Source organism: Gallus gallus, chromosome 30, assembly GCF_016699485.2.
Source record: "Gallus gallus isolate bGalGal1 chromosome 30, bGalGal1.mat.broiler.GRCg7b, whole genome shotgun sequence".
In the NCBI taxonomy this organism is placed as follows: Eukaryota; Metazoa; Chordata; class Aves; order Galliformes; family Phasianidae; genus Gallus; species Gallus gallus.
In genome coordinates, this window is record NC_052561.1 from 154007 (window position 1) to 178047 (window position 24041).

Consider the following 24041-nt stretch of genomic DNA (forward strand, 5'->3'; position numbering starts at 1 on the left):
TCCTGGTCCTCCTGATGGCATCAGAACCCCCGCTTCATCCCGGTGTTGGTACCCAGAGATGAAGGATCCCCCATCTGTGCTCAGGGGTGGTCTCCTGGGACTCTCTCACGTTGTCCCCTGGAGGTCCCCCAGTTTGTTCCATGACCTGCATGTGCTGGTTGACACTGGAGCACTTTCTTGGCTGACCTGAAGAGGTTGGGAAGGGGAAACTTCAAATCAGCTCGGAATTGAGTGTGGGTGTCTCCCCTCTGCAGCCTGAAGGGATGAGGCTGGAGAAGACAGTGAAGATAGTGGAGCTTGACCCAAAGACGCTGGGAAACAGTGAGTGGCCCCTGTCTGGTCTGTGGACGTCTCATCCCATGGGATGAGTGGGGGGAGAAGGAAAATTGGGAAATACATCTACGTGTGTGAAGTGTGGTGGATGTACCACCAAGGGCAAGACTGGAGCATAGTGTGGGACGAGGGACAAGTAGTGTGCCACTATGGGGCTGGAGTATCTCAAGGGGTGAGGGCTGTCCTGTTGGCCTCTGGGGTACCAATGGAATCGGGGGCATCCTACTGTGGAGTGGAGGCATTTCAGGGGGAAAAGGGCATCCTGGAGCTTCTTGGGGGGTAAGAGACATCCTGCTGTGGATGTGGGGCGGGACCGAATCATCTCAGGGAAAGGGTGAGGAGGGATTTGGGGCTGCCCACCTCCATCCTGGCCTCTCCACCCCACAGACGGTGTGCAAGAAGTGAAGGTGAAAGCAGCAAACCTCTCTGACATCGTCCCCAACACTGAGTCGGAGACCAAAGTCAGCATTCAAGGTGATAGCATGGGAGAAGGGACGTATGGGGTGAGCTGGGAGGGGATGAGACATCCCCCCTTGACGCCTCCCTTTCTCCTGGTCCAGGCAACCCTGTGTCCATCCTGGTGGAGAAAGCCACCGATGGGACCAAGCTGAAACACCTCATTGTGACCCCCTCGGGCTGTGGGGAGCAGAACATGATTGGGATGACGCCCACCGTCATTGCTGTCCACTACCTGGACAGCACAATGCAGTGGGAGACCTTCGGTATCAACCGCCGCACTGAAGCCATCGAACTGATTAAAAAGGGTAAGAGCATCCCGGAGAGGAAAAAAAGGGCTCTTTTGGGGTGCAGAATGAAACTGCCTTCCAAGGGGCTAAGGGCATCTGCATCTTTGGAAAAGACATAGAACCGTGGAGTATTTGTGTTGGAAGGGTCCTTAAAGGTCCTAGAACCATAGAATGGGTTGAGTTGGAAGGGATCTTAAAGACCATAGAACCTTGGAGTCCCGGAATGATTTGGGTTGGAAGGGACCTTCGAGATCACAGAACCGTGGAATGGGTCGGATTGGAAGGGACCGTTTAGTTCCCACCCATTCACGTAGGTTGGGTGCTACCAGTTTGGGGATTTTTACATCTACTGGTTCGTGCTGGGACGGGCACCACAAGGGGTTGGTGCCCCACGCATTGGCCAACTGCCCTCTGCCCACCAGGTTACACCCAACAACTTGCATACCGCAAAGAAGACGGCTCATTTGCTGCCTTCACTACCCGCCCATCGAGCACCTGGTGAGGGTCCCGTTCCCACCACCACCACGGGGGTTTGGGTGACGGTGTTAGGTGTGACGCTGAGTTACCCTATCCTCAGGTTGACAGCCTACGTGGCCAAGGTCTTTGCCATGGCCATCAACATGGTGGACATCAAGCCGGAGGTGGTTTGTGGAGCCATCAAATGGCTCATTCTGGAGAAGCAACAGCCAGATGGGCTTTTCCAAGAAGACGCTCCTGTCATCCACAAGGAGATGGTGGTATGGGGGGGAGACCCAAAACCTTGTCCCTATTCATGATCAAGACCCGTTGGCGCAACGATGGGCTTTTGGGATGAACTGCGGGGAGAAGAACTGCACCGGGTGATGGGGGACAAGCGTTGGGTGGACATAGCTTGCTGTGAAACCCCCCAAAATCTGAGGTTTTCTCCCCCATTTTGCAGGGAGGCTACCACGGTGCTGAGCCCAGTGTGTCCCTGACAGCCTTCGTCCTCTCCGCGCTGCAGGAATCCCAGAAGATCTGCAAGAACTACGTGAAAGTGAGCAACCCAGTGCTCATCGCCGTGCGGGGGCGGGGGGGGGGGGGGGGGAGGAGAGGTGCCCAACCCCTATAACAGCCACCCGAGAACCCACATTGTCATCCTTTCTGCTCAGAGCCTGGATGGGAGCATTGCCAAAGCCTCCGATTACCTCTCCCGGAAATACCAATCTCTGACTCGACCCTACACGGTGGCCCTGACCTCCTACGCCCTGGCCCTAACGGGGAAACTCAACAGCGAGAAAGTCCTGATGAAGTTCTCCAAAGGTGATGACCCCAAAGGGGAACAAATCCAGGGCAGGGGGAAGTGAGCTTAGGTGCTGGGGGTGATAAATCCCCGTGTCCCCTCGTATCCCCATGTCCCCATGTCCCTCCACGTTCCCACATCTCTCCATATTTCCACGTCCCTCCATGTCCCCACGTCCCTCCATGTCCTCATGTCCTTCTTCCATCTCTCTCCATGTCCCTCTATGTCCCCACGTCCCTACAGATCCCCATGTCCTTCTTCTATCTCTCTCCATGTCCCCATGTGCCTCCATGTCCCCTTGTCCCACCGGGTCCCCATGTCCCTACAGATCCCCATGCCCTTCTTCTCTCTCTCTCCATGTCCCTCTATGTCTCCGTATCCCTACAGATCCCCTTTTCTTTCTTCTCTCTCTCTCCACGTCCCACCAGGTCCCCATACCCCTACAGATCCCCATGCCCTTCTTCTGTCTCTCTCCATGTCCTTCCATGTCCCCATGTCCCTACAGATCCCCATGTCCTTCTTCATCTCTCTCCATGTCCCTCTATGTCCCCACGTCCCTACAGATCCCCATGTCCTTCTTCTATCTCTCTCCATGTCCCCATGTGCCTCCATGTCCCCTTGTCCCACCAGGTCCCCATACCCCTACAGATCCCCATGCCCTTCTTCTGTCTCTCTCCATGTCCCCATGTGCCTCCATGTCCCCTTGTCCCACCAGGTCCCCACGCCCCTACAGATCCCCCATGTCCTTCTTCTCTCTCTCTCTCCACGTCCCACCAGGTCTCCATGCCCCTACAGATCCCCCATGCCCTTCTTCCATCTCTCTCCATGTCCCCATGTCCCACCAGGTCCCCATGTCCCTCCAGAAGGGGTTTAGGGGACATGGTTGTGAGGTTGGGGGGGGGGGAGGGGGTGACAAATCCCCCTCCGGGTGATGCTGAGGCCTCAGTGTCACCCAGATGGCACCCACTGGGCGGAACGCAACGCCCACACCTACAACATCGAGGGGACGTCCTACGCTCTGCTGGCGCTGCTGCAGATGGAGAAGGCCGAGCTGACGGGGCCGGTGGTCCGCTGGTTGGCCCAGCAGAACTACTTCGGTGGTGGCTACGGATCCACCCAGGTGGGCTACGGACCACCCCCCACCACCCGTGGCACACACTGCCATGGGGGGAACGGTGGTTGGCTGTGGGAAGGTGGGGTCGTAGGGTGTTGAGGGTCACCTTATGGCCTTGGGAACCCTTGAGGACACCCCATGTCTGAGAGCATGGGGATCCCTAGGATGTGTCCCGTCCTTTGGGGACACATCCTGTCCTTTGAGGTCATGTCCTGTCCTTTGGGGTCATGTCCTGTCCTTTGGGGACACGTCCTGTCCTTTGGGGTCATGTCTTGTCCTTTGGGGTCATGTCCTGTCCTTTAGGGACACATCCTCTCCTTTGGGAACACATCCTGTCCTTTGGGGTCATGTCCTGTCCTTTGGGGACACATCCTGTCCTTTGGGGTCATGTGCTGTCCTTTGGGGACACGTCCTGTCCTTTGGGAACACGTCCTGTCCTTTGGGGTCATGTGCTGTCCTCTGGGGACACGTCCTGTCCTTTGGGGACACGTCCTGTCCTTTGGGGACATGTCTTGCCCTTTAGAGATACCCCACATCTTAGTCCCTGCAGATCCCCAGGGACACATTCTGTCCTTTGGGGACACCTCTGGTCCCCAAGTCTTCCTGCCCACTGGGGACACATCCTGTCCTTTGGGGACACTTCACATCCCAAAGAGTTCCTGCCCTTTGGGGACACCCCTTGAGGTCCCCAAGGTTCACCAATGACACCAACTGCCTCCTGGAGTCGGGGCTCACCCCAGAACCGAAAGCTTTGGGGAGCAGCCCAGGCGATGTCCCCCAGCCTCGGTGACCCCGGTGTCCCCGCAGGCCACCATCCTGGTGTTCCAGGCTCTGGCTCAGTACCACGTGGCGCTGCCGCGGCAGCTGGAGCTCAACCTGGACGTGTCGGTGCTGCTGCCGCGCCGCGCCAACGCCATCACCTACCGCATCGAGAACAACAACGCGCTGGTGGCACGCTCAGCTGAGGTACGGCGCCGTGCCACCCCCGTCACCGCTGTCACCGGTGTCACCGTCACCACTGTCACTGCTGTCACCACTGCCCGTGGTGCCATCCTTGTCACCGGTACCACAGTTGCCACCTGGATGGTGGAGATGCGACTCGCTGGGGCACCTCGGTGGCACTGCTGGCGCCGTCCCCTCTGTGCCCTGGGATGTCCCCATCCCTCCCCATTGTCCCCTGTCCCCACAGACCAAGCTGAACGAGGACTTCACTGTGAAAGCAGAGGGCACTGGCAAGGGGACAATGACAGTGGTGACCGTCTACAACGCCAAAGTGCCCGAGAAGGAAAACAAGTGTGACAACTTCGACCTGCGGGTCAGCGTGGAGGACGTGAAGGCGGGTGAGTCCCCATCTGTCCCCTGACCTGTCCCCCACGAGTCCCCTTCTTGTTCCTACTGTGTCCCCCAGCATCTCCTCTACGCCCCTCCATGGCACTTCATGCCCCCATCATGTCCCCTTCCAGGTATCTCATGTCACCCGTTTTCCCAGTCCCCAAATGCTTCCATGTCCCCGTGTCCCTCTCCAGTCCTTCTCTATGTCTCCATGTCCCTCCATGTCTCTCCATGTCCCCGTGTCCCACCAGATCCCCGTGTCCCTCCATGTCTCCACATCCCTCAATGCCCCTGTGTCCCTCCATGTCCCCATGTCCCTCCATGCCCCCGTGTCCCTCCATGTCACCATATCCCTCCGTGTCCCCATGTCCCTCCATGCCCCCATGTCCCTCCATGTCTCCACATCCCTCCATGTCCCCATGTCCCTCCACGTCTCCACATCCCTCCATGCCCCCATGTCCCTCCATGTCACCATATCCCTCCATGTCCCCATGTCCCTCCATGTCCCCACATCCCTCCATGCCCCCGTGTCCCTCCATGTCCCCATATCCCTCCGTATCCCCATGTCCCTCCATGTCCCCATATCCCTCCATGTCCCCATGTCCATGTCCCCGTGTCCCTCCATGTCACCATATCCCTCCATGTCCCCATGTCCCTCCATGTCCCCATATCCCTCCGTATCCCCATGTCCCTCCATGCCCCCATGTCCCTCCATGTCTCCACATCCCTCCATGCCCCCGTGTCCCTCCATGTCACCATATCCCTCCATGTCCCCATGTCCCTCCACGTCTCCACATCCCTCTGTGTCCCCATGTCCCTCCATGTCTCCATACCCCACCAGGTTTCCATATCCCTCCAGTTCCCCATGTCCCACCAGATCCCCACGTCCCTCCTCGTCCCTCTATGTCTCCATGTCCCACCAGATTCCCATGTCCCACCATGTTCCCATGGCCTTCCATGTCCCCACGTCCCCGCGACCCTTCTGGTCCCCCTGGTTTCCTCCTGTGTCTCTTCCCTGATGTCCCACATGGATGGCAGCCCTGTCCTTATGTCCCCTCGCAGGCCGGGAGCTGGAAGGGGTCATCCGCTCTGTCAAGATCACCATCTGCACCAGGTGGGACACAATGGGGACATCAGAGGTGTTTGGGACATCGGGGACGTGGTAGAGAGGGAGAGGTCACTGTGGGCAGGGACATGGGGGATGGGGAAGGGAATGGGGTTGTTGGGGACAGGGACATGGGAGATAGGGGATGTAATGGGGTTGTTGGGGACGGGGACATCAGGAATGAGGATGGGGACATGGAGACAAAGAAGGCTCAGCTTCACCTCATCCCGTGGGGATTTTTGGGAACTGGGTCATCAGGGATGGGGATGCTGGGGGCAATGGGGACGGTGGGGCTGTAGAGGATGCTGGGGACAGGCAGGTGGCCTCAGCCCTGTCCCCTCAGGTTCCTGGACACCGTGGATGCCACCATGTCCATCCTTGATATCTCCATGCTCACCGGCTTCTCCCCTGACGTCCAGGACCTGAAGAGTGTGAGTATGGCACATGTGGGGACACCAGGGGGCACGGGGCCATCAAGTCCGCATGTGTCCCTGCGTGTGTCCCCCCATCCCCACATCCTCCCAACCCCTTTGTGTCCCCCCATACCTTTGTGCCTCCCGTGTCCTTGTGCTGTCACCGTGTCCCCATACCCCCCAGCTCTCGGAGGGAGTGGAGAGGTACATTTCCAAATTTGAGATCGACCACGCGCTGTCGAACCGCAGCAACCTCATCATCTACCTGGACAAGGTGAGGGCAGGGGGGGACGTGGGGGTCTTGGGCACGGGGACGAGATGGGATGGGTTGGGGGAAGGGAGGTGGTGGGACGGGAGACCCTGATGGCACGGGGTGGGGATGAAGGTGAGGTGGGACAGTTTGGAGTTGGAGACAGAGACAAGGATGGGATAGTATGGAGGTGGGGACGACGTGGGGGCAGGGAGAAGAAATGGTTCAGATTGGAGACATGGGCAGGGACGGAGATGGAGCTGGGGCCAAGGGGAACGGGGACGGTGACAGATGGGGACAGGGATGGAGACGGGAATAGGGATGATGATTGGGTACGGGGTGAGGTCACGCTGTCGCTGCCCGCTGTCCCCATCCCACGTCCCTGTGTCCCGTGTGTAGGTCTCCCACCAAGTGGAGGAGTGCATCGCCTTCAGGGCCCACCAGCACTTCCAGGTGGGACTGATCCAGCCCGCCTCCGTCACTGTCTACAGCTACTACAAGATCGGTGTGTCTCCATGTCCCCTCTTTATCCCCTCATGTCACCCCTGCGTCCCGCAAAGCCCGTCTGTCCCGTGTGTGCCCACCTACATTCTCTGTCTCCCCCTGTCCGTGTGTCCCATCACATCCCTGATGACTGTCACCCGTGTCCCCAAGCCCCCCATGTCGCCATGTTTCCCTGTCTATTTCCCCATACACGCCCCCACACATGTCCCCACGCTTCTTGCAAGCCACTGGCACCACATGCTGGTGACCCACTCTCTTCATGTCCCCCTTTGCCCCCTCTGTGTCCCCCATGTCCCCACAGATGACCGCTGCACCCGCTTCTACCACCCGGATAAGGCTGGTGGGCAGCTGAGGAAGATCTGCCATGGGGAAGTGTGTCGCTGCGCTGAAGGTGACGTGGGGACACGGGGACGTGGGGACAGAGAGTGGGTCACACATCTGCTGTGGTGGGATACGTCATTGCCACGGTGGGACGTGTCATTCATTGCCATCGTGGGATGGCATGATCATGATGGGGCATGTCATTGCCATGGAGGCACATGTCACTGTTGTCATGGGACGTATCACTGCTGTGATGGGACACCACATTGCCATGAGGGAACGTGTGGTTGTCATGGTGGGACATGTCATTGTTGTCATGGGACACGTCACTGACATGATGGGACATGTTGTTGTTGTCATGGGACATGCCATTGCTGTCATGGGGAACAACGTTGCCGTGGTGGAATATGTCATTGCCATGATGGGACATGTCATCATAGCCATGAAGGGACATGTCATAGACATGAAGGGACACGTCATTGCCACAGTAGAATGTCATGAGCACGATGGGAGATGTCATTGTTGTCATGGGACATGTTCTCATAGCCATGAAGGGACATGTCTTTGCCACAGTAGGATGTCATGACCACGATGGGACATGTCGTTGTTGTCATGGGACACGCCACTGATGTGACAGGACATGTTATTGCCATGATGGGACATGTCACTGCCACAGTAAGATGTCATGACCATGATGGGACATGTCATTGCTGCGACAGGACGTGTTATTGCCATGATGGAACATGTCACTGCCGCAGTAAGATGTCATGACCGTGATGGGACATGTCATTGTCATGGGACATGTCATCATAGCCATGAAGGGACATGTCATTGCCACAGTAGGATGTCATGAGCACGATGGGACATGTCATTGTTGTCATGGGACATGTCATCATAGCCATGAAGGGACATGTCATTGCCACAACAGGATGTCATGACCATGATGGGACATGTCATTGTCATGGGACATGTCATCATAGCCATGAAGGGACATGTCATTGCCACAGTAGGATGTCATGAGCACGATGGGACATGTCGTTGTCATGGGACATGTCACTGCCACGATGAGACATGTCATTGTTGTCATGGGACATGCCACTGATGTGACACGACGTGTTATTGCCATGATGGGACATGTAATTGCTGTGACAGGACGTGTTATTGCCATGATGGGACATGTCACTGCCACAGTAAGATGTCATGACCGTGATGGGACATGTCATTGTCATGGGACATGTTCTCATAGCCATGAAGGGACATGTCATTGCCACAACAGGATGTCATGACCATGATGGGACATGTCATTGTCATGGGACATGTCATCATAGCCATGAAGGGACATGTCATTGCCACAACAGGATGTCATGACCATGATGGGACATGTCATTGTCATGGGACATGTCATCATAGCCATGAAGGGACATGTCATTGTTGTCATGGGACATGCCACTGATGTGACAGGATGTGTTATTGCCATGATGGGACATGTCACTGCCGCAGTAAGATGTCATGACCGTGATGGGACATGTCATTGTCATGGGACATGTTCTCATAGCCATGAAGGGACATGTCATTGCCACAATAGGATGTCATGACCATGATGGGACATGTCATTGTCATGGGACGTGTCATCATAGCCATGAAGGGACATGTCATTGCCATGATGGAATGTCCCGTTGCCATATCTGGACATGCCATTGCTGTGACAGGGAATGTCACCGCCTCAATGTGTACCTACAGAAAACTGCTTCATACGGGTGAAGAAGGACAATCCCATCACAGTCAATGAGCGCATCGACCTTGCCTGCAAGCCAGGGGTGGACTATGGTGAGCCACGAGGGACAAGGGGACACGGGGACACGGGACATGGGGACAACATGGGGCGCGTGGGAAGGAAGTGGAGGGTTACGGGGACAGAAGTATAGGGAGTATTGTTGGGATGTGGAGGGGGATGTGAAGGGCTGCTGAAGGGGATGAGTGGGCACTGGGATGCAGGAGTGGAGTAGGGGAGACATAGAGGGACGAGAGGGGTCACAGGGAGGAAAAGGGGGGCACAGTGGGGTCAACTGCGAGGTGGTGACATGGTGACATCCCCCTCCCCAGTGTACAAAGTGAAGGTGGTGGCAACAGAGGAGACGCCATCCCACGACAACTACATCATGTCCATCCTCACCGTCATCAAGATGGGTACGAGCAACCCTGGGGGCAGGGGGCACGGTCACCTGGGGGGACGTGGGAGTGTCACCCAGGGCTGGGGACACCCCGGTGGGCTGGGGACACCCAAGGGTCCCTGGGGGACACCAATGAGGTTTGGTGTCACCCAGGTGGGTTGGGGACACCCAAGGGTCCTTGGGGACACCATGAGGTTTGGTGTCACCCAGAATGGATTGGGGACACCCAAGGGTCCCTGGGGACACCAATGAGGTTTGGTGCCACCCAGGTGGGTTGGGGACACCCCAGGGTCCCTGGGGACACCATGAGGTTTGGTGTCACCCAAAATGGATTGGGGACACCCAAGGGTGCTTGGGGACACCATGAGGTTTGGTGTCACCCAAAATGGACTGGGGACACCCAAGGGTGCTTGGGGACACCATGAGGTTTGGTGTCACCCAGGTGGGTTGGGGACACCCAAGGGTGCTTGGGGACACCAATGAGGTTTGGTGCCACCCAGTTGGGTTGGGGACACCCAAGGGTGCTCAGTGAACAGCTGGAATGAACCGGTGCCACCCACAGCTGGTGACAACGTTGGGGTGATGACACCCAGGGGTGGTGACAACAATGGGGCGATGTCTCCAAAGATGCCCACAGATCCTGGGGTCCTCATTGCAGAACATGTCACAGTGGGTGCCACTGCCATGTTGGGGTGGGGGTGGCACGTCACCTGTGTCACCTCTCCCTGGGACAGGCACTGATGAGAACCCAGGTGGGAGCAACCGGACCTTCGTGAGCCATAAGCAGTGCCGGGATGCATTGAGTCTCCAGAAGGGACAGGACTACCTGGTGTGGGGGCTGGCGTCCGACCTGTGGGTCACCGGCAGCCGGTAGGGACATGGGGACATGGGGATGTGGGGACATGGGGACACAGAACATGAGAACATGGAGACATGGGGACTTGAAGACATGGGGACGTGGGGATACACAGGGATGAGGGGACGTGGAACATAAAGACATGGGGAAATGGGGACAAGGGGACAGGGGGACAAAGGAACGTGAGGACACGGGGACATGGGGACGTGGGAACTTGGTAACGGGGGCATGGGGATGTAGGGACATGAAGACATGGGGACATGGAACACGAAGATGTGAGAACATTGGAACATGGGGACATGGGGGCAAAGGGACATGGGGACATGGGGACATGGGGACATGGGGACAAAGGGACATGAGGACATGGGGACATGGGGGCAAATGGACAAAGGGACATAGGGACATGAGGACATGGGGACATGGGGACATAGGGAGAGGGGGACAAAGGGACATGAAGACATGGGGACATGGGGACATGAGGACATGAGCACATGGGGACATGGGGACGTGAGGACATGAGAACATGGGGAACATGGGGACAAGGGGACATGGGGACATGGGGACATGGGGAAATGGGGACAAAGGGACATGGGGACATGGGGACAAAGGGACAAAGGGACATGAGGACATGAGGACATGGGGACATGGGGACATGAGGACATGAGAACATGGGGACATGGGGACAAAGGGACATAGGGACACGGAGACATGAGGACATGGGGACATGGGGACATGGGGACAAAGGGACAAAGGGACATGGGGACATGAGGACATGGGGACAAGGGGACACGGGGACATGGGGAGAGGGGGACAAAGGGACATGAAGACATGGGGACATGGGGACAAAGGGACAAAGGGACATGAGGACACGAGGATATGAGGACACGAGGACGTGAGGACACAAGGACATGGGGACACGGGGACTTGGGGACATGGGGACACGGGGACAAGGGGACATGGGGACATGGAATAGAAGGACATGGGAACACGGGAATGTGGAACACAAGGACATGGAGAAGGGTACGAAGGGACACGGGGACATGGGGACGTTGGCGCCCAACATACATCCATACCCCGCTGCACCCCGAGCTTCTCCAATGTCTCGTCTAGGGTTGTGCGCCCCTCACCGGGCTGCCAACCCCTCCTGACCCCGTTGTCCCCTGCTGTCCCCCGCTGTCCCCAGCTTCTCCTACCTCATCAGCAAGGACACGTGGCTGGAAGCGTGGCCCTTGGAGGAGTCGTGCCAGGATGCCGACCTGCAGCCGCTCTGCCAGGACTTCACCGAGTTCTCCGACAATATGGTCTTGTTTGGGTGCCCCACCTGATGGGGTGACCCCAACCCGATGGGTGACCCCAACCCGATGGGGTGTCCCCTCCCCCCCCCGGTGTCACCCCCGTCTTTTATTTTGTAGAGTGGGGGCGGCAGTGGTTAAAAATGTTCTTTCGGAAGCTCTGTGTCTGGGTACAGAGTGGTGGTGTGGGATGTGGGGGCACCGTGGGGGACAGTGGGGACACCACGAAGGACGGGAGGGCGGTGAGGACTTCGTGGGTGCCCTCAGAGGGGACATCAGAGGGGATGGTGGGGTTGTGGGGATTCCATAGGGGATGAGAGGGTCATGGGGACACTATAGAGGGCATGGGGAGTCCTTAGGGGATGGTGGGGTCGTGGGGACTCCATATGGGACAATGGAGACGCCATAGAGGACATGGAGGTGGTGAGGACTTCGTGGGTGCCCTCAGAGGGGACATCACAGGGGACGGTGGGGTTGTGGGGATTCCATAGGGGACGAGAGGGTCACTGGGACACCATAGAGGACATGGAGGGTCCTTAAGGGATGATGGGGTCGTGGGGACACCGTGGGGGATGTGGGGAGTCCTTAGGGGATGACAAAGTCACGGGGACACTATAGAGGGCATGGGGAGTTCTTAGGGGATGATGGGGTCGTGGGGACTCCATATGGGACAATGGAGATGCCATAGAGGACATGGAGGTGGTGAGGACTACATAGGTGTCCCGGGGACATCACAGGGGACGGTGGGGTTGTGGGGATTCCATAGGGGACGAGAGGGTCACGGAGACACCATAGAGGACATGGAGGGTCCTTAATGGGGACACCACGGGGGACATCGGGACACCTTAGGGGATGATGGGGTCGTGAGGACACCATGGGGGATGTGGGGAGTCCTTAGGAGATGACAAAGTCACGGGGACACTATAGAGGGCATGGGGAGTCCTTAGGGGATGATGGGGTCGTGGGGACTCCTTATGGGACAATGGAGATGCCATAGAGGACATGGAGGTGGTGAGGACTTCGTGGGTGTCCTCAGAGGGGACATCACAGGGGATGGTGGGGTTGTGGGGATTCCATAGGGGATGATGGGGTCATGGGGACACCACAGGGGACATCGGGAGTACTTAGGGGATGATGGGGTCGTGGGGACTCCATATGGGACAATGGAGATGCCATAGAGGACATGGAGGTGGTGAGGACTACATAGGTGTCCCGGGGACATCACAGGGGACGGTGGGGTTGTGGGGATTCCATAGGGGACGAGAGGGTCACGGAGACACCATAGAGGACATGGAGGGTCCTTAATGGGGACACCACGGGGGACATCGGGACACCTTAGGGGATGATGGGGTCGTGAGGACACCATGGGGGATGTGGGGAGTCCTTAGGAGATGACAAAGTCACGGGGACACTATAGAGGGCATGGGGAGTCCTTAGGGGATGATGGGGTCGTGGGGACTCCATATGGGACAATGGAAATGACGTGGAGGTGGTGAGGACTTCATAGGTGTCCCGGGGGCATCACAGGGGACGGTGGCACTGTGGGGGTGGTGGGGCTCATGGGGACACAGTAGGGGACACCCCAGGGAACAACAAGGCCGTAAGGACTCCATAGAGGGCATATGGGGCTGTGGAGGCCCCACAGAGGACAGGGAGCTGCTCTGTGCACAGCGTTGCACAGTGCTCATTGCACAGCGCTGCACAGCACATCGGTGCACAATGTGCTCAGCTCACCATGCACAGCACTGCACAGTGCTCATTGCACAGCACTGCACAGCACATCGATGCACAGCGTTGCACAGTGCTCATTGCACAGTGCTGCACATCACAGTGGTGCACAGTGTGCTCAGCTCACATTGCTCAGCATTGCACAGTGCTCATTGCACAGCACTGCACAGCACATCGGTGCACAGCGTTGCACGCTGCTCATTGCACAGTGCTGCACAGCACATCGGTGCACAGTGTGCTCAGCTCACCATGCACAGCACTGCACAGTGCTCATTGCACAGCGCTGCACAGCACATCGATGCACAGCGTTGCACAGTGCTCATTGCACAGCGCTGCACTCCACAGTGGTGCACAGTGTGCTCAGCTCACCATGCACAGCACTGCACAGTGCTCATTGCACAGAGCTGCACACCACAGTGGTGCACAGTGTGCTCAGCTCACGTTGCACAGCGTTGCACAGTGCTCATTGCACAGCGCTGCACACCCCATCGGTGCACAGTGTGCTCAGCTCACAGTGCACAGCGCTGCTCACTGCTCACTGCACAGCGCTGCACTCCACAGTGGTGCACAGTGCTGCACACCACATCGGTGCACAGTGTTGCACAGTGCTCATTGCACAGCGTTGCACACCCCATTGGTGCACAGTGTGCTCAGCTCACATTGCACAGCGCTGCACATCACAGTGGTGCACAGTGTGCTCAGCTCACCATGCACAGCACTGCACAGTGCTCATTGCACAGCACTGCACACCACAGTGATGCACAGTGCTGCTCAACTCACCATGCACAGCGTTGCACAGTGCTCATTGCACAGCGCTGCACATCACAGTGGTGCACAGTGTGCTCAGCTCACGTTGCACAGCATTGCACACTGCTCACTGCACAGTGCTGCACACCCCATCAGTGCACAGTGTGCTCAGCCCACCATGCACAGCATTGCACAGTGCTCATTGCACAGCGCTGCACACCACAGTGGCGCACAGTGTGCTCAGCTCACAGTGCACGGCACTGCACAGTGCTCATTGCACAGTGCTGCACACCCCATCGGTGCACAGTGTGCTCAGCTCATGGTGCACAGCGTTGCACAGTGTGCTCAGCTCACAGTGCACAGCATTGCACGCTGCTCATTGCACAGCGCTGCACACCCCATCGGTACACAGTGTGCTCAGCTCATGGTGCACAGCGTTGCACAGTGCTCATTGCACAGCGCTGCACTCCACAGTGGTGCACAGTGCTGCACACCACATCGGTGCACAGTGTTGCACAGTGCTCATTGCACAGCACTGCACACCACATCGGTGCACAGTGTGCTCAGCTCACATTGCACAGCGCTGCACACCACATCGGTGCACAGTGTGCTCAGCTCATGGTGCACAGCACTGCACAGTGCTCATTGCACAGCACTGCACAGCACATCGGTGCACAGCGTTGCACAGTGCTCATTGCACAGCGCTGCACACCACAGTGGTGCACAGTGTGCTCAGCCCACCATGCACAGCATTACACAGTGCTCATTGCACAGCACATCGGTGCACAGCATTGCACAGTGTTCATTGCACAGCGCTGCACACCACAGTGGTGCACAGTGTGCTCAGCTCACCATGCACAGCACTGCACAGTGCTCATTGCACAGCGCTGCACACCCCATCGGTGCACAGTGTGCTCAGCTCACCATGCACAGCATTGCACACTGCTCATTGCACAGCACTGCACACCACATCGGTGCACAGTGTGCTCAGCTCACATTGCACAGCGCTGCACATCACAGTGGTGCACAGTGTGCTCAGCTCACGTTGCACAGCGCTGCACACCACATCGGTGCACAGTGTGCTCAGCTCATGGTGCACAGCACTGCACAGTGCTCATTGCACAGCACTGCACACCCCATCGGTGCACAGTGTGCTCAGCTCACCATGCACAGTGTTGCACAGTGCTGCACACCCCATCGGTGCACAGTGTGCTCAGCTCACAGTGCACAGCATTGCACGCTGCTCATTGCACAGCGCTGCACACCCCATCGGTGCACAGTGTGCTCAGCTCATGGTGCACAACGTTGCACAGTGTGCTCAGCTCACGTTGCACAGCGCTGCTCACTGCTCACTGCACGGCTGTGCTCATTGCACAGCGCCGTTTCCTGCTCTCCCTGCACAGCGCTCATTGCCGTCGCTGCTTTCCGGTGCTTTCTCAGCCCCCGCAGCCGCTGCCGAGCCGTGCACACACGTCAGGGTTGCACGTCGTTGCACGCAGAACCGTTTGCACGCGTCCTGCGGCGCTGCAACGGCATCTGCGCGTGCAACGCACGCGGCTGCGTGCACGGGGCGCGCCGTGTCGCGCGTGTGAGCAGCGGTGCACGCGCGTGTGCTGCCGGGCCGCCACCCGAGCGCCGGCTGCGCGCTGCGCCCCTATGGCCCGCCAGCTGTCCCCACATTGTCCCCGTGCTGTCCCCACATTGTCCCCGAACTGTCCCCAAATTGGCCCCGTGCTGCCCCCAGGTGGCCCAACAGTTGTCCCCACATTGTCCCCAAGCTGTCCCCAAGCTGCCCACATGCTGTCCCCAGCTTGTCCCCACGCTGTCCCCACGCTGTCCCCACGTTGTCCCCTCGCTGTCCCCATGTTGTCCCCACGTTGTTCCTACATTGTCCCCATGCTGTCCCCAAGCTGCCCTCATGCTGTCCCCTCGCTGTCCCCACGTTGTCCCCACATTGCCCCCATATTGTCCCCAAGCTGCCCCCAACTTGTCCCCATGCTGTCCCCACATTGTCCCCATGCTGTCCCCTCGCGGTCCCCACATTGTCCCCACGCTGTCCCTATATTGTCCCCACATTGTCCCCAAGCTGCCTACATGTTGTCCCCATATTGTCCCCATGCTGCCCCCAACTTGTCCCCATGCTGTCCCCACATTGTCCCCAAGCTGTCCCCATGCTGTCCCCACATTGTCCCCAACTTGTCCCCACATTGTCCCCACACTGTCCCCAAGCTGTCCCCAAGCTGCCTACATGTTGTCCCCACATTGTCCCCAACTTATCCCCATGCTGTCCCCACGGTGTCCCTTCATTGTCCCCATCTTGTCCCCAAGCTGTCCCCAAATTGTCCCCGCATTGTCCCCAAGCTGTCCCCAACTTGTACCCACATTGTCCCCATGCTATCCCCATGTTGTCCCCACGCTGTCCCCACGTTGTCCCCACATTGTCCCCATGCTGTCCTCACAGCGAAGGGAGCACGGAGACCCCCCCCAAGGAATTCCCCCTTTTTTGGGGGGGGGGAAGGGGGGAAATCAGCCCACTTCGGAGAACGGAGAACCATAAATAAATGTACTGATTAATAAATAAAGTGGCTCTGAGCACCAGACAATAACTTAGGGGGGAGGGGGGACCCCCCCAGACCAGCTGGGGGGAGGGGTCAGCGGGGACCCCCCCAATGCCTCCAAGCATGGGGGGGGGTTCCATAGTCTTTGACTGGGGAGGGGGGGGGGGGTTTCGTGATGTCCCCGACGTCCCCAAAATGGGAACCTGTGATGTCCCCAATATCCAACACAGGGGCGGTCTGCGAGGTTCCTCAGTGTCCCCAAATCTCTGAGCCATGGGGGGGCTCCAGCACCAAATCGTGAGCGTGGGGGGGGGGGGGGGGGGGGGGCTGCAATGTCCCCCTCGACGTCCCCAAATCTCTGGGCGTAGAGGTCACCGATGTCCCCACACCTTCAGGTCTTCGGCCATAGAGGTCAACAGCGTCCCCCGATCCCAAATCTTTGGGCATTGGGATTGCGGGATTCCGATTTCCAGGCATGGAGGTCAACGACGTCCCCTGATGTCCCCAAATGGACGCGGAGGTCAACGACGTCCCCCACATCTCCACACGTTGGGGGTCTCGGGACCCCCATCTCCAAACACGGAGGTCAGCGACGTCCCCGGACGTCCCCAAATCTTGGGACATGGGGGGTGTTGGGACCCGGATCTCCGCGCATAAAGGGCAGCAGCGCCCCCCAATGTCCCCAAATCTTTGCGCTTTGGATCCATATATCTCCAGCCATTGAGGTCAGCAGCATCCCTTGACGTCTCCAAACCTCCAACCAGGGGGGGGTACATCTCCAAACCCCCAACCATGGGGGGGGGGGACGTCTCCAAACCTCCAACTGTGGGGAGGGGGTACATCTCCAAACCTCCAACCAGGGGGGGGTACATCTCCAAACCCCCAACCATGGGGGGGGGGGACGTCTCCAAACCTCCAACCAGGGGGGGGGGACGTCTCCAAACCCCCAACCAGGTGGGGGTACATCTCCAAACCCCCAACCATGGGGAGGGGGGGGGACATCTCCAAACCTCCAACCGGGGGGGTGGGGACGTCTCCAAACCCCCAACCAGGGGGGGTCGTCTCCAAACTTCCACCGGGGGGGGATACATCTCCAAACCTCCAACCATGGGGAGGGGGGGGATGTCTCCAAACCCCCAACCAGGGGGGGGGACGTCTCCAAACCCCCAACCATGGGGAGGGGGGGGATGTCTCCAAACCCCCAACCAGGGGGGAGACGTCTCCAAACCTCCAACCAGGGGGGGGGGGGGGACGACGACGACTCCAAACCTCCAACCGGGGGGGTGGGGACGTCTCCAAACCCCCAACCAGGGGGGGTCGTCTCCAAACCTCCACCGGGGGGGGGTACCTCTCCAAACCCCCAACCAGGGGGGCGCCCACCCCCAATCCCTTCCGGTCCCCCCCCCCGCCCCGTTTTGCACTCCACCTCCACGACTTCGGGGGACCCCCCCCCACGCGTCACCCCCCGCCGGCGATGCGCAGCAGCCCCACGAAGTTCCCCTCCCTCTCGTCCTGCGCCATCTGCCACTCGTCCCCTTGGACGTCCCCAACCATCCTAAAGCTGAGGACGTCCCCCGGCCTCAGCTGCCCCACTGCTTGAGCCAAACCGGAGCGAGTGGGGCCGGATCCGCTGCCGTCGGGTAACGCCAACGGTACGGCCAACAGGGGATGAGAAGAGCCGGCGCGGTGCAGTTGGAGGGTGACATTGCCGGGGGGACAGGAGGTGGCCGTGCAGGTGACGGCAAATTGGCCATAGAGGAGGTAGAGACCCCCGGATGCCACCCGCAGTCCTTCGGGTGTCGCCTGAACGTCGCCGCTGAGGAAGACTCCGCTGATGCCTTCTTCGTAGCGCCAGTTGGGTCCCGATGGCACCGCCAGGGAAGCTGGGGGGGGAGATGGGGGAGATGGGGGGTTAATGGGGTCGCGGCGGCACCAGCAGTGAGAATGGGGGGCAGGGATGTGGGGTTAATGGGGTCGCGGTGGCACCAGCAGTGAGAATGGGGGGCAGGGATGTGGGGTTAATGGGGTCGCGGTGGCACCAGCAGTGAGAATGGGGGGCAGGGATGTGGGGTTAACGGGGTCGCGATGGCACCAGCAGTGAGAATGGGGGGCAGGGGTATGGGGCTAATGGGGTCCCGATGGCACCGCCAGGGAAGCTGGGGGGGGAGATGTGGGGTTAATGGGGTCGCGGTGGCACCAGCAGTGAGAATGGGGGGCAGGGATGTGGGGTAATGGGGTCCCGATGGCACTGCCAGTGAATGTAGGGGGCAGCGATATGGGGTTAATGGGGTTGCGATGGCACCGCCAGGGAAGCTGGGGGGGGAGATGGGGGGTTAATGGGGTCACAGCGGCACCAGCAGTGAGAATGGGGGCAGGGGTATGGGGTAATGGGGTCGCGATGGCACCAGCAGTGAGAATGGGGGGCAGGGATGTGGGGCTAATGGGGTCATGATGGCACCATCAGTGAGCCTGGGGGCAGAGGTACGGGGTAATGGGGTCCCGATGGCACCGCCAGGGAAGCTGGGGGGGGAGATGTGGGGTTAATGGGGTCACGGTGGCACCAGCAGTGAGAATGGGGGGCAGGGATGTGGGGTTAACGGGGTCGCGATGGCACTGCCAGTGAATGTAGGGGGCAGCGATATGGGGTTAATGGGGTCGTGATGGTACCGCCAGGGAAGCTGGGGGGGGAGATGGGGGGTTAATGGGGTCGTGGCGGCACCAGCAGTGAGAATGGGGGGCAGGGATGTGGGGTTAACGGGGTCGCGATGGCACTGCCAGTGAATGTAGGGGGCAGCGATATGGGGTTAATGGGGTCGTGATGGTACCGCCAGGGAAGCTGGGGGGGGAGATGGGGGGTTAATGGGGTCGTGGCGGCACCAGCAGTGAGAATGGGGGGCAGGGATGTGGGGCTAATGGGGTCATGATGGCACCATCAGTGAGCCTGGGGGCAGAGGTATGGGGTAATGGGGTCCCGATGTGGGGTTAATGGGGTCACTGTGGCACCAGCAGTGAGAATGGGGGGTAGGGATGTGGGGTAATGGGGTCCCGATGGCACTGCCAGTGAATGTAGGGGGCAGCGATATGGGGTTAATGGGGTCGTGATGGTACCGCCAGGGAAGCTGCGGGTGGAGGTGTGGGGTTAATGGGGTCGCGGTGGCACCAGCAGTGAGAATGGGGGACAGGGGTATGGGGCTAATGGGGTCACGATGGCACTGCCAGGGACCACAGGGATGGAGGACACCCTATATCACCATGGGGACCACGGGGATGGAGGACACCCCATATCACCACAGGGATGGAGGACACCCCACATCACCATAGGGATGGAGGACACCCCATGTCCCCATGGGGACCACGGGGACAGAGGACACCCCATATCACCACGGGGATGGAGGACACTCCATATCACTATGGGGACCACAGGGACAGAGGACACCCCATATCACCATAGGGATGGAGGGCACCCCATATCACCACGGGGACGGAGGACACCCCATATCACCATGGGGACCACAGGGATGGAGGACACCCCACATCACTATGGGGACCACAGGGACGGAGGACACCCCACATCACCACAGGGATGGAGGACACCCCATATCCTCACGGGGACGGAGGACACCCCATGTCCCCATGGGGACCACAGGGACGGAGGACACCCCATATCACCATGGGGACCACAGGGATGGAGGACACCCCATATCACCACAGGGATGGAGGGCACCCCACATCACTATGGGGACCACAGGGATGGAGGACACCCCATATCACCACAGGGACGGAGGACACCCCATATCCTCACGGGGACGGAGGACACCCAGGACGCTCCGTGACACCCTGGGGACACTCCGTGACGCTTCGGGGCCCATTATCTCCCCGGTGCCACCCCCGGATGCTCCGCTTTGGGGACGGCCGTTTCCTTTCCGAGGTCGGAAGGGGGAACCCACGCGCGACGCTTTCGAGATGACGGGAGGTGACATCCCCAGATGTCCCCACCCCGATGTCCCCACGGGGCCCCGCAGCACTTACCAGCACTCAGCAACACGTGGGCAGCCGTGGCACTCTGCGTCGGAAGGAGGGGGGAAGGAAGGAGTCAGTGGAAGGACCGAGGGGTCCCCATTGCTTTGGTGTCGTTTCCCCCCCCCCCCATTCCATCCTCAACCTCTCCACCCCCCCCCCCCCCCCCCTTCCTCCCCCCCTCCCCTCCTCCCTCCTCCTCCTCCTCCTTCAGTCCTGATGGGGAAGTCGGGATTTGGGGACTTTCCAACAGCCGGCGGTATTTCGGGGGGTCCCCAATGGGGATGGGAGCGACCCATAGATGTGGTGTGGGGGGGGGGGGTTGGTTCTTTTGGGGGTGAGGATAGAGTTTGTGCTGCCCCCCCCCCCTCACATTGCTGCCCCGCTCCCACCCACGGGCGTAGGGACACAGTGTGGGTCTTAAGGGACAGACGGACGGACGGACGGACGCGTGGATGAATGGACAGTTGGAAGGGTGTGGGACGGACGGACGGATGAATGGGCACCTGGAAGGGGGACGGACGGACAAACAGACAGACAGACGGAGTCCCCCATGGGTGGATGGACAGCTGGACAGACAGATGGCCGGACAGACAGCCGGACAACAATTGGATGGATGGAGAGACGGACACGCGCGCGGACACCCAGACAGACGGACAGCCGGGAGGATGGACGCCCGGACAGAAAGGTGGACAACGGGGACAGCCAGATGGATGCTAAAGTGGACAGACAGACAGCCGGACAGACAGATAGACGGGCAAGTGGGTGGACAGGTGGATGGACACCTGGATGGAAGGATGGCAGGACAGACGGACACCTGGATGGACAGATGGCCAAGGCGGCGCCCGGACAGGCGGACAGCTGGGCAAAGGGACAACCAGACAGACAGACAGACAGATGGACATCCAGGGGAGCAGACAGCTGGACAGGGGGACAACTGGATGGACAGAGGGAGGGATAGCCGGACAGACAGACGGACAGACAGGGGAACACTCAGATGGACGGAGCGGTTGGAGGATGGAGGGACAGACGGACGGACAGACGGACGGACGGAGGGACATCCAAATGGAGGGACAGCGGGACAAAGGGACAACCGGACAGACAGACAAAGGAACAGCCGGGCAGACGGGTGGGGATAAGCAGAAAGACGGACAGATGGACAACGGGCTGGACAGACGGACTGACAGCCTGGCAGAGGGACGGCTGGGCAGGCGGACGGACGGACAGATAGAAAGGACAGAGAGACAACCAGGCAGACAGAGGGACAGCTGGGTGGACAGGCAGACAGACAGACAGAGGGACAAGCAGACAGACAGAGGGACAAGCAGACAGACAGACAGAGGGACAAGCAGACAGACAGACAGACAGGCACCTGGACGGACAGACGGACGGACAGACGGGTGGACATCTGGGTAGACAGACGGATGGGCAGGAGGACACGTGGACAGATGGGCGGACAGCGGGCGGATGGGCAGACAGACATCCGGACGGACAGAAGGACGGATGGACAGACAGACGGGTGAACGGACGGACGGACGGACAGGTGGGCACCCGGATGGGCAGACATGGATGGACGGAGGGACGGACAGACAGACACCCAGAAGGGCAGAAGGACAGACAGACAGACGCCTGGATGGGCAGAAGGATGGACAGACAGATGCCTGGATGGGCAGAAGGACGGAAAGACAGACACCTGGACGGACGGACAGACAGACTCCTGGATAGGCAGAAGGATGGACAGACAGACACCTGGACAGACGGACGGACAGACGGACACCTGGATGGGCAGAAGGACGGACAGACAGACGCCTGAATGGGCAGAAGGATGGACGGACAGACGGGCACCTGGATGGGCAGACAGACAGATACCTGCACGGACAGACGGACGGACGGACAGACAGGCACCTGGACGGGCAGAAGGACGGATGGACGGACAGACAGACGCCTGGATGGGCAGAAGGACGGATGGACGGACGCCTGGATGGGCAGAGGGACGAACCGACAGACGCCTGGATGGGCAGAGGGATGGACAGATGCCTGGACGGACAGACAGACAGTCAGACAGACTCCTGGACAGACAGACGGATGGAAAGACAGACGCCTGGACGGACAGACAGACGCCTGGATGGGCAGAAGGACGGACAGACAGACGCCTGGACGGGCAGAAGGACGGACAGACGGACAGACAGACGCCTGGACGGGCAGAAGGACGGACAGACAGACAGACACCTGGATGGGCAGAAGGACGGACAGACAGACGCCTGGACGGACGGACAGACGGACGGACGGCCGGAAGGACGGACAGACGGACGGACGCCCCCCCCACCTGCGCACGGGTCCCCCCTCTCAGCACGCAGAGCGCAACGACAGCGGCGGAGGCGGCGGCTCCGAACGCGGCGGCCCCGACGGCGGCGAACGCCGGGAGGAGGAAACGGCGGCGGCGGCGGCGGCGGACGGAGCGGTGCGGGGGGAGAACGGGGGACGACATCGCGGCGGGCGGAGAGCGGAGGAGCGGCGCTTATAGAGGGATGGAGACGCAGGGAGGGGCGGGGGGAGCGGGGTGTCCCCCGCCCCCGGGGGTGGGATGGGGCCGCCCCGGTCTGTCCCCACCTCCGGGTGGTGCTTAAAGGGTGGGGGGAGGGGGGGGGGGAGTTGTGGAGGGGGGGTTATATTGGGGGGTCCCACGGGGGGCTCGTATTGGGGGGGGCTGGCATAAAAGGGCTTCGATGGGGGGTACGTGAAGTGAGGGGGGGTCTCCCAGGGGGTCTTATATGGAAGGTGGGGGGGGGGTCACCAATGGGGTCTGCGATGTAAGGGGGTCTCTGACATGGGGGGGCTTCAGTGGGTGTCATCTGGAAGGGGAGGGGTCTCCTATGGGGTCTGCTATGTAAGGGGGTCTCTGACATGGGGGGGCTTCAGTGGGTGTCATTTGGAAGCGGGGGTCTCCTATGGGGTCTTATATGGAAGTTGGGGGGGGGGACCAATGTGGTCTGCTATGTTAGGGGGTCTTTGACATGGGGGGGCTTCAATGGGAGTCAAATGGAAGGGGAGGGGTCTCCTATGGGGTCTTATATGGAAGTTGGGGGGGGGCCCCAATGGGGTCTGCTATGTAAGGGGGTCTGACTTGGGGGGGCTTCAGTGGGTGTCATTTGGAAGGGGAGGGGTCTCCTATGGGTTCTTATATGGAAGGTGGGGGGCGGTCTCCTATGGGGTCTGCTATGTTAGGGGGTCTCTGACATGGGGGGGCTTCAGTGGGTGTCATTTGGAAGGGGGGGTCTCCTATGGGGTCTTAT

The 24041-nt window shown here is 59.7% G+C and overlaps 3 protein-coding genes across 3 annotated transcripts in view; 2 read left to right on the forward strand and 1 right to left on the reverse strand.

The window, feature by feature from the left end:
* The window catches only part of C3 (complement component 3), a 27255-nt gene extending 15508 nt beyond the window's left edge, over window positions 1-11747 (forward strand). Inside the window, 19 exon segments of the mRNA NM_001396143.1 lie at window positions 255-321; window positions 721-807; window positions 894-1097; window positions 1502-1577; window positions 1657-1816; window positions 1999-2094; window positions 2210-2360; window positions 3297-3460; window positions 4262-4420; window positions 4644-4794; window positions 5849-5900; window positions 6235-6322; window positions 6489-6578; window positions 6954-7059; window positions 7360-7449; window positions 9120-9206; window positions 9483-9566; window positions 10285-10420; window positions 11590-11747. Of these exon segments, the coding sequence (NP_001383072.1) occupies window positions 255-321; window positions 721-807; window positions 894-1097; window positions 1502-1577; window positions 1657-1816; window positions 1999-2094; window positions 2210-2360; window positions 3297-3460; window positions 4262-4420; window positions 4644-4794; window positions 5849-5900; window positions 6235-6322; window positions 6489-6578; window positions 6954-7059; window positions 7360-7449; window positions 9120-9206; window positions 9483-9566; window positions 10285-10420; window positions 11590-11731 (2190 nt within the window). The 3' untranslated portion in view covers window positions 11732-11747.
* On the forward strand, window positions 11609-17140 carry LOC124417452. The gene is made up of 3 exons (XM_046904766.1): window positions 11609-13406; window positions 13649-16038; window positions 17127-17140. Exons 1-3 carry the CDS (start codon window positions 13321-13323, stop codon window positions 17138-17140), a joined length of 2490 nt encoding a protein of 829 aa, XP_046760722.1. The 5' UTR covers window positions 11609-13320.
* A 401-nt stretch (window positions 17141-17541) lies between these two features.
* On the reverse strand, window positions 17542-23242 carry LOC112530991. Its single transcript, XM_025145829.3, has 3 exons — window positions 23075-23242; window positions 20761-20794; window positions 17542-18614 (listed from the first exon to the last, which is right to left on the reverse strand). Exons 1-3 carry the CDS (start codon window positions 23234-23236, stop codon window positions 18190-18192), a joined length of 621 nt encoding a protein of 206 aa, XP_025001597.1. The 5' UTR covers window positions 23237-23242; the 3' UTR covers window positions 17542-18189.
* Window positions 23243-24041: the final 799 nt, after the last annotated feature.